At 28.7% G+C, this 11400-nt stretch overlaps 1 protein-coding gene across 7 annotated transcripts in view; it reads left to right on the forward strand.

Annotated features, from left to right (window-relative positions):
• The window catches only part of LOC142333781 (uncharacterized), a 187546-nt gene extending 181909 nt beyond the window's left edge, over positions 1-5637 (forward strand). For all 7 annotated transcript variants that reach the window (XM_075381304.1, XM_075381326.1, XM_075381319.1 and 4 more), the window contains one exon: positions 317-5637. In XM_075381304.1, the coding sequence (XP_075237419.1) occupies positions 323-3052 (2730 nt within the window). In that variant the 5' untranslated portion in view covers positions 317-322 and the 3' untranslated portion in view covers positions 3053-5637. The remainder of the gene's footprint in view (positions 1-316) is intronic.
• The last annotated feature ends 5763 nt before the right edge of the window (positions 5638-11400 follow it).

An 11400-nucleotide genomic window follows, 5' to 3' on the forward strand; every position in this document is an offset into this window, starting at 1 on the left:
CTGGGCGATGATAACACGCCCAGAAAAAGGGCGTTTTTTGCCCAGAAAAAAGAAACAAAAAAGTAAAAGTTTGTTACTGGTTAATTAATGTGTGGAATGTTTGACATTATCTACTACTTACTACCTTTGTGTTAATTCATATTATGTGATTATGTATGTGTAAATAAGTGCATAAATGTGATACTCATACTTTTTCACCCTTAGTTATTAGTTGATCGAATCTCATTTGCAAAGCAGTTTTCATTTTTTCTTTGTAATTTAACATGATTTAACATTTTTTTCTATGTATTGTACTTATATTTAATTTTTTTTCTAGGACACAATGGAGGGAACAGTGTCTTTCAAACTGATTTTAGTTACATTCACAGTAACATTATTAAGTGCTGCAGTAAACGTTCATGGATGCCCATCTGTGTGTTTGTGTTTTGTTGATCAGTCTGGATTCAGAACTGCAAATTGTAGTGGAGTGAGGTTTATATTTGAAAATAAATATGCAAAACTTTTTAATGAAGTAGAAGTTTTAAATATACAAATTGATAGTGATGACAGTCGTATCATGATGCAGGATGATATGTTCATCCCCTTTTCAAAATTAAAATTTTTAAACTTAAGTAAGTGTAAAATCAACTACCTTCCAAAAAATGTATTTAAAGGTCTTAAGAAAATAGTTGAAATTGATTTATCATCCAATAATATTAAACACTTTGATAATTCTGTGTTTGAAAATTTATATACTTTGTACAAACTGAATTTGAGGGGTAATCCTCTACAAGTTTCATATAAGCCCTTTATAACTTCAGGTTCTCTGCGTGAACTTGATCTTGGTTACTGTGGTATTACTGTCCTGCAAAATGAATTTTTCCATGGTGTAAAAAAAGTGACTATTTTATATTTAGATGGAAACCATCTGCAAACAATAAAAGAACATGTACTTCCTCGGGGAATTACTCACTTAAATTTAGCAAATAACAGAATTGTAAATGTTCCAGTAAATACCATTTCTTCATTAAATCAGTTGTTAGAGATAGATCTTGGTGCAAATCCAATTAACTGTACTTGCTCTTTACTTAATCTACAAGACAGACTTTCTGGGCGAGGAATTATTATTGAAGGTGATGTTCGTTGTTCTTTTCCACTTGAACTTCAAAATTTGAGATGGAGTGAAATTAATGAAATTGAACTTTGCAATAAAGAAACATTTAGCTCAAGACTTCATACAAAAAAGCTTTTCAAATACAGCCCTTACCAGAAAAAGGATGTTTACTTTGAAAATGAAAAATTTAACCCTTTCGAAAGCATTCAAGGAGATGATCCTGGAATGTCAACTGATGAAGTTACAGACTATGATCTAAATAACCAGGACAGTAATGAAGATTATGATGAACCTTTCAAGTCATCTAAATCTGCAAAAAAAACTGGAGATGAATATATTTATGAGAAGCAAAATGATGAGCATGAAACTGATTTATTAAAATCAGATTTAGATATAAAAACTGAAAAACCAGGTGAAGTCTCAAATAATGGTTCTACAGAAATCAGCAGTTCTTTAAAGACAGAAAATGGTGAGTTACAAGCTGAAAATTTACTTGATATTATAAGTAATATTGATAAGGTAAATGAAAAAACTAAAGAAAACCTTAATGATTCTGCTAAGGATGATGATGTAGAGAAGTTGAATGGTAGTATAACTGAAGATAAAAAGCTAGAGAAGTTATCTATTGATGATACTGAAAATTCTGAGGGAACTGAAGGTGATCTTGGCCATACTGATGTGGTTAATTCAAAAGAAGAATACACTTCGATTAATATAGCTGAAAACAAAGATCCTGCTCATGAGGTAATTGATGAAAATGATGAAGATTCAACACAGAACCCTTCAACAACTGATGATATTATAGACATCCCTATTGATGATATTAAAGAAAGTTCAGTGTTGATAGATGAAAACATGAAAAAAGATGATCAAGTAATTCCTGTTGGTGAGTTACCTCACCATGAATTTAAAGAGGAATTGGAATCTGCTAAAGTTAATATAAAAACTAATGCAACTGATAATGTTGAAAATGGAAATGTCTCTACTAATGAGAATAATAATTATACTAATTCTGATGAATCTGATAATAATAAACAGATACATAAACATGAAGAAGAAACTCCCAGCAACAAAGATAACATCGTTGAGACAGTAACTCTTGTTGAAAATGTAACTGAATACCAAAATTCAAGTGATGTAGAAGAAAATTTTAATAAGAAACATGTCCACTATGATGGAACTGTGAAAAATAAAGAGGATAACAGTAGTGTGTTACCTCAGAATGCCAATAATTCATCTGATCACAAAATTTCTATTGGAGAAACAACAGCAGCCAATGAATTAGAAGGATCTGGAGATGATTCTGATGAAATTATTACAGGAAATGCATCAATTCCAGTAGTTGGTGAAGATGTATCAGAGAATTCACCATCAACAATTTTTCCAAATTCTGAATTACCAGTCTACGTAAATCCTGAAGGTTCTTTTGAAGGGACTGAAAAAGAGGATGAAAATGGAAATAGTCGTCAAATAGTTGATAAAAAACAATTAACATATGAAGACGTTGGACCATATGTGGTTGTTGCATGCATCATTATTTTTATTGCCATTTTAATTAGTTTTGCACTCTATAAAGGCTTGTGCAAATCAAATAAAACTAATAACAGAAAGCCTGCCATGGATGTAGAAGCAAATAATGGAACAGAACTACAAGATATGGCATCATTATTACCTAAAACACCAGATAATGAAGAGAAGCATAATAATAAATATCCAAATGAAGCACCTTCTCCTGAAACAGTTAATTTGATCAAATCTGATAAAGTTGATGATGTAAATGAGTCACGTGATCTCAATCAGAATGATAATAAAAATGAACCGGTAGTAAAAAATGGAAAAGCACCTGAAGGATCTCCTCCACCGATTGAAATTACTAAAGCAAAAATTACTGTTCTTAGTGAATCAATCCCTCGGACTCCAATATTTGTACAAAGATCTGCCACTATAAATAATGGTTGAGTGTTCATAAGTGTGTATTGACTGAAAAGTGGTTCCTTTTTATTGTATACAAATAGTGTTACTTTTAAACATGTTTTGTAATATAATTAATATATTTGCACTTTCTGTATAAATTTAGATTTTTAAGAAACATGTGACTTTTTATTGTTATTTGTACTATAAAATAACGCATTTATTTTTTTAAAATGTAGAATGAGATTTAAAAGACTGTTTAAATTAGTTTAAACATTGTTCATTAATACTACTAGAGATTTATGTTACTATTAAAAAAATCAAATTATTTTTTTGAGAACTGATGATTTGTGATGTTACCTTTGTTGTTTAAGAAATAATTTTAGATATTTTTATAAAATGTTTGTTTGTTTTTATTTTTATTTTAGCTATAAAAAATTATTGTTACCTATATTATTTAATCAATCACTGCTTTCTAATACATTTCTTCCTGTTAATTTATTTACATATATATCTATTTAATTTTCACATATATCTATTTTTTTTCATAATTTAATCTTGAAATTATTACTGTTTGAGAAATAATTAATTATAACATATTTCCAGAAGATCCTTTTGTTGTTTTGTATCCATTTTGTATGAATGTAACAAGATTTATGAAATGTGGGTGAAGATTAAAAACTATTTATCTACATTATGATTTTCCTTTTTTTCCTCTACATTATATGTGCGTGTGTGTTTGTGGTGGTGGTATGTGTGTGTGCTTCTGATTTATTTCTTAAAAAAAATAAAATTATTTTATATATGTATGGAAACACATACCTTTGACTTAGTGGTTATTTGTTATACTGGTTCACCCTTTACTTATCATAAACAACACAATCAACTTTCAAATATTATAATCGGTGAACAGCTTGAAAAAATGTGATCATTAAAATTTAAAATTATTACAACTTTAAAATCATTAAAAATTATAAATGTGATTTACTTTCAAATTACTTGTAAACTATTCTTTCAGAGGATCTTTAGAAGTTATCTACATAACTCCTTTGGTAAAGTTACTAAAGGTGAATGTTGTTGTTAATTGTACATTCTTAAAAAATTATAAAAATATTTAGTATGCAGTCATCATACTATATTCTATGTTGAACTAATTCATGTAATATATTACATTTTGACAAAAACAATTCATTTATAAAATATATTACTTGACTTAATAATGAAGGGTTTCCTGATTGTTTTAAGTTTTATGTTGTTAGCAGCAGTGCTAGGGATTCAGCTCAAATGAAGAAGGAGCTGCATAGGTAGCTCTAAAAGGACCTTTGGATGAACAGTTTTTACATAATTTTCAAGGGAGTCGCATACAATTTTTAATGACCTAAAAATATTATAAGTGCAAAATTTTAATAAAAGAGGAAATATATCACCAAATTATATTGAGTCATCTACATGATAGTAAATGAAAAATGTTAGTTCTTTTTACAGAATATTTGAACTGTTTATTCTGATAAACTTTCAGTGAAATTTAAACATTACTTCATGAAAGAGCTGATTAAATTCGGTAGGCATCACACAGAAGACTATCTTTGCTGAAGAAACTTGCTTATACCTGTAAAGCATATTTACTTATTGAAAAATTGTTATGAAATTATAGTTAGATAATACAATGAGGTTTTAAAAGTAAGTTTAATTGCTTGAGTCCAATAAGATACCATGTAACTGCAGCTAATATCTTAAGAATCGATCTTAGTATGAAATAAATTAGATTATATAGGTATTAAAATAGACACTTCCTATATAATTGTAGATAACTGTGTATTGCTAGTTATTACTGTTCAATAAAATCATCAACTATGTTAATAGGATGCTATCAACAATGTCATTTTGTAATCAGTTTTTCATCTTGATTTTTTAGCACAATTAGATGACATTTGTTAGGTCATCTTGATTGTGCTAAAAATGATCTTGTCTTAAGACTGTGAATACTAGTGAAAAAAGAAAGTTCACAGTTTTTGTATTTTGGTAATAATACTCATTCTCACATTATGCATGAAGTAAAAATTCAGTGCATTTGTATTGGCAAAACCACTAACTGCCTAGTAGTGGTTGATACATTCAATAAGGTTGGAACAAATCTTATACTTAAATAAGGTCCATTTGACACTTCTACAACATGAGCTTGTATATGTACAAAACCAAAGATCCATAATTACTTTTAACTCTTAATTGATCACTCCTAAAATTTGTTATACAAATTTTGAGTAGACTGAGGCATTTACTTTTCATTATCTCAAATGGAACGTTACACAACATCTCATGACCTTATTACTCAGCTCTGTGAGTTGGAAGTGGCTAATGTTTATTACTGCCAGATCTTGACTACACATAAGCTTATTGTGACAATCAAATGAGAGATTGCAAGCCAGTTTCAACTTCATAGTTTTTAGTTATCAATTCAAATACTGTATCATTTTTTTAAGAATAATTGTTATTTTTTATAGTTATTTTCTATATTTTATGCATTATAAATTTTATTTTTGTTTTGTATTTTTATTTTATTAATACTAATTAAGTATTTTTCATTCTGTATTTTATATTATAGATAAATAAATGATAGTGTTTAACACTGAAAATTTTATAGAGAAACTTTGTCAAAACCTAGCTGTTTGATGTATAACAAGTGATTATTTTTCTTTTTTAGTTGTAAAAATATACTAGTTACAGCAATTGCCTGTTGCATAAAAGTGCAACAGGCTTGAGAAAGAGGGATACAGTCTGTAGATGGAACATTGAAAGTGGCTTACAGATCTAGTAACCTGGAGAAAGCATCTCACTACTATCTGAACACTATAATCTCATTTATCAGCCTAAATATATCTTAAACTTGTGTATCAGAATTTAAAATAACAAGATTAACCTAATGTTTCATTCAAATTATTTAAGAGAAAGATTGTTGCTCCTCATCATTACATAAGATTATATTAAACAATGTATGGCTCAGAACTACAAATTTTTTTTTGAAAGGTACAATTTGGCTTAATATATAGAATACATCCATTTTTCTTCTGTATGGTGGTGTAGTAAAGTATTTTGATTATTCTACATTACCGTTTTTATAATAAAATCTTTGAAAATGAACAAATATATGAAAAATTTTAGTGGCATTATTTATATTTTGAAAAAAATAGTTTACTGTCTCACTGCACCCCACTGTTTTGTATATAAATATTTATTTTGAATAGAAACAGCTATTTCAATTTAACTGGTAAGTACTAACAATTTACTTTCTCAAGCCAAGTGACTCAATGTATTCGTCAAATAGTTTTAACTATGATCTGGCAGTATGTTTTAACTATAAAGATTATCGTTCTATTGCTGGTTTTTTACATTGGTTTACTGGCTGTGACACATCTGCTTTTGCAGGCAAAGGAAAAAAAAACAACATTGAATTCACTGCTTAAAACTCTCAAGTTGACAGAGTTGGTAGAGCCTTTTTATCAGATTAATGCAGAGCCAAACGTCATTGCTCGAAATGGTACTAAGTCTACTTTTAAATTAGAAAAATTACCACCAACCGTTGGAGTTGGAGCAGCTACACAACACTTCTATAGAGCATACTTTCAGCTTCAAACGTCACTTGGAAACAAAATAACTGCAACTAAGAGGGGCTGGAAAGAAGTAATTACAAATAATTCCAAAATACTCATGCCTCGCTTTACAGAAGTCTCGGTCATGCCTAAAAATTTATTTATTAAAAACAATCTCTTGCAGCTGCAAAACCAGTTGTGAAGGTAATAGATGCAGGTGTCAAAAACATGGACTGCAATGTACAGTTTTATGTACAAAATGTCATGTTTTGGACAATTGTTTGAACGTTGACAAAATTTCAGATATTTCGAAGACATTTCACATGAAATCAAGCAGCCAATTCTTTGCTTGAACTCAGAAAATCAATTACCCAAGGAATTTAATGATATCGAAGAAACATTTGAAGATCTGGAAGAAACCCAGTCTCATGAAGGATCAAACAATGATGATCAAGTTAAAAAGTTGCCAAAAAGACCAAGATTGGTCTAGTAAAATTTAATTGTAAGTATCCCTTGCAAAAATGTTGAAAAATATAATAATTCTGAAAGCAAAAATTGAGATTTTGAATAATTTAATTTAAAAAATCTCTTATACATCCATGAATTCATCAAAATTAAAAAAAAAATAAGTACACTAATCAATTCTACGACAAACAATTAAAAAAAATTATCTGTTATTTAATTATTATTATTTTAATTTATCTGAAGCTTTATTGTTCAAATTGAATGTTTATAGCAATACTGTACAAAAATAAAGTTTCAGGTCAAACAATGAAACACAGTTTCTCTTGTATTTTTTTCCATACAATTGAATGATGTAATCAGTTTTTGAATTGCCTTTTTAAATTAAACAAATTACACTGATAGACAAAAAAATGTTTTTAATATTTCTCTTAAGTGTGATACAATTTCTTGAATTTCTTTTTTGCGTACATTACAGATCTGTAAATATAATTTTTCTATCATCTTTAATTTTAAATAAATTACGCTTCAAAAAAATTAAGGGAAAATATAGTTAAAATCTATAAAATTTATAATTTTGCATGGTTGTACCTGTGTTAGAATGGTTTCGCTGATTCTTATCTTTTATAAATAACCTCAGGCACATCCTGAATTAATGTTCAACAGGAATTGGCTAGCATGTTAGTATTCCACTTCCCTTTATAGCGGCTTTCCATCACCAAAATGTTTTGGTGGAAACATTCACTGTGTTCATCACTTACATCTACATCTTCTAGGTTGTCCAGGAAAAAATCCAGATGTGAGTGAAGGAAATGTGTTTTCAAAGACATGTTACATCCCATAGCACTGTATGAAGTAAGAAGTTGATTAACAATATCGTAGTAATTGATGGATCTTTGTTTGCTGAGAACATTTTTGCAAACATCTTTAAATGAAGCCCAAGCTACACTTTCTACATTATTTAACGTTGAGTTAAATACATAATCTTTGACCAACTATCTTATCTGAGGACCAATAAATATTCCTTCTTTAATTTTTCCTTCACTTACATTCAGAAATTTCTGTTGATGTACAAAAATCCAGGACTATCCTTCTTCATTGCTTTTACAAAATTTTTCATTAATTCTAGCTTGATATTGAGAGGGGGTAAAATTATTTTTTTGGGTTCAACTAAGGGCTCATGAATAATATTTTTCCCATTTGGAGTTAAGTTGTCTCGTTTCTTCCACTCTGGTAACATAATGTTTATCTGTAGCTCGGCTGTCCCATTTGCAAAGAAAACACATGTACTTAGTATAGCCAAACTGTATGTTTAACAAAATAGCTATAACTTTGAAATCACCAGATATGTTCCAGCTATGTTTTTTATAATTTACTTTTTCAAGAACTTCATTCATCATGTCGTATGTCTCTTTTAAATTAATGCCATAAGCGATTGGTATCGAAGTATATTTATTACCGCTGTGTAGTAGAACTACTTTTAAACTATACTTGGATGAATCTATGAAAAGGTGCCAGTCCTCAGGTTTATGAACTTGTCCTGATTGCAACATAAGCTCATCAATATTTGTGCAATAAACCAAATTATGTTCATCAATCAAGATCTGAGAAAGTTCTTTTTGTTAGCTTTGAAAGCCTGAAATTTTTGTGTTTTTTTAAAGTAAATTCAAACCTTGCAGTCTTATTCCTAACAGTTCAGCTTGATTTTTTGATAAATTTAAATCCTTAACCAAGTCATTTGGTTCACCTTGTGATATAAGATGTGGCTTACTGGAAGATAATTCAAAATCAAAATCATTGTTGGCTTCTTCAGTACTGCCTGGATTCTTCATTGTTGCTTTCAAAACATACATTCACAGATGGATCAGGAACTGGAATAATTTCACTGTGAGTTACAGGCCAGATTGCAGATTGCAATGAAGGATATTTTACAGTATGTTTGATTTTTAAAAAATTCCAGACACACTTGTTACAATCGATTATATGATCCTTTGGTTCCCACCAAACCATAGGTACACCAAATGCCAAAGCCTTCCATGTACCTTTCAGCCATCCTCTTAAATATACAAAACAATGCGTACTATATGAGAAGCCCACTTCTTATCCTGATCACCAATGATGTCCTAACACCTACAATGTACTATTAGCAGTGCCAATATTACTACAGGTAAAGGTAGATCTACTGTGAATCTATTATTTATACTTTTTAAACATTGATAAATAGTAAATGTATATGTTAATTACCATTTAAATTTGACTGAAATGGCTGTAAGCATTTTATGAAAAGTTTTCTAAGGAAAGTGAAGAGTTAAGTGGTTTCATGTTGCTTTCTTCATTGAGCCAAATGTACTACTACCCATCAGCATGATACCTAGTTCATTGAAATGAAAATAATATTCAGCCCTGCAGGTGATAATTTCACACTGCCATCACAGGGATTGGCTGTAATATAAACATCATTTCTCTTAGGTGCATCTTGTATCTCAGTTGTTTTAGATATGTCACAGAGATAAGAAAGTGTAAGAAAGATAGTATAAAGCAAAAAATTAAAGTATCATTTCCTGTTGTGATTCTATATGTTATATACACTGCACTTAAGAAAAAGAACGTTAGTGTTGAGTGGCCAAGAGCCAAATAAAAAAGTAATAAACAATTCTTCATAAATAATATTGTTTAAAACTATATTTTTGAAATGTTCTTTTGGTTTCTTTTATTTGGTACTCCTTTAGATGAGTTTTAAACAATTTTGTTTTTTTTTATCTTGCAAAACATATTGTCTACTACGGGTATCTATTATTTTATTTTATTTAAATTTTACTCTAGTCAGTGATCTTTTGTATGATAATGATAATAGCTTGATTCTTCTTTCATGAAAATCATCAAATCTTTATTTACAAGGATATAAAGAAATATAAAATGAACTTTTGTTCTCACATAATATGCTATCCTTTTCCTGTAGTAGGGTAAAAAGAAGGTTTAAAGTACAGAAATAGACGTGATATTGTTTATATGAGGACAAGAAGCTAAATTTTTGTACATATGAATGTAGTAAAATGTAACATTTCATTGTATCTTTGAAAGATAATAAAAATTTATAAATTAAAAAGTTAAAAAAAAAAATATTTTTATGATGCATAAATTTATTATGACAGGATTTCAATCATGCATTTAAATCATTACAGAAACAAATTTGCCTATACCTAAACCCTAAATATACATGTGTATATCACTTGTACTTACAAAGATTTTGTGCATAGATAAAACATCCCTACATTAGCTGGAAATTGCTTGAAAGGCTAAATACTTACAAAAATTCATCGACATGTAGTGAAATATATAATTTAGACACAAGAACGGTTTAGTCTTATAGGTAATGTCAATTCATACTAAGCTACTTGAACCTTTTATTTCCAGTATGCGTACCAACCTTTTTTCACTTCATGTAGTGTTTATAATATAAAGTGTCAGAGGTTGATATATAAAAATCAAACCTCTAAATAGTACTATTTTGTGTTGTGTGAATCAGTCATCATTTCACAAAGAAAAGTAATTGCTGCTAAAATTATAATTCATAATTTTAAGCAACAAAACATCATAAGTGATTTCAAACAGAGTGGTTTAAAAAGTTTGATTCATTACACAATTCATGGAATGAATAGCTTCTTTGTAAGATGTTAAATTTTTGCACTTGGCAAAACATCACTAAAAGTTTAGTTGATAAAACTGCTATTGGTAATAAAAACTCTCTATTATCAGTGCAAAAGAACAATGGTAGTGAAATTACATTTGCTACTAGTAGATCCTGTCATGATTTAAAATGTTTATGTATAATTTCATTCATTTTTGATATTTATACCAGAAACATGTTGGACATTGCAGAGTGGAAAAAAGGAATTAAGACAGAAATTAAGAGTGAAAGAAGAAAGTTTATAACTGTACAAACAATATGAAAATGATAACATTTAATGGAGGTATAAAAACAGCATGAATACTCATTCTAATATTTAATTTTGCATAATATTTTTCCAGCAAATTAATTATTTGAAATGTTTTTTCGATCTGTTTTTTACTTTTATATTTATACTTGTAATTGTGTTGTAAGATATTCTGCATATCATGTGAGCACACGTGTGTTTGCATAACATGAGTTTAATCTAATTGTCTACTGGCAATTTATTGAATATTTTAATAAAATTCTTGAACAAGAATGTTTTAGAATGTGTCACACATGTTTAATTAAACTGTCTATGTAATAAAAAATAAATAGAAATAATTAAATAAAAAAAGAAGCAATCATTAGTACAGAGATAAATAAAGAGGGTATTTATCTCAAGATGAATTAGATAA

Source organism: Lycorma delicatula, chromosome 1 (genome assembly GCF_047948215.1).
Source record: "Lycorma delicatula isolate Av1 chromosome 1, ASM4794821v1, whole genome shotgun sequence".
In the NCBI taxonomy this organism is placed as follows: domain Eukaryota; kingdom Metazoa; phylum Arthropoda; class Insecta; order Hemiptera; family Fulgoridae; genus Lycorma; species Lycorma delicatula.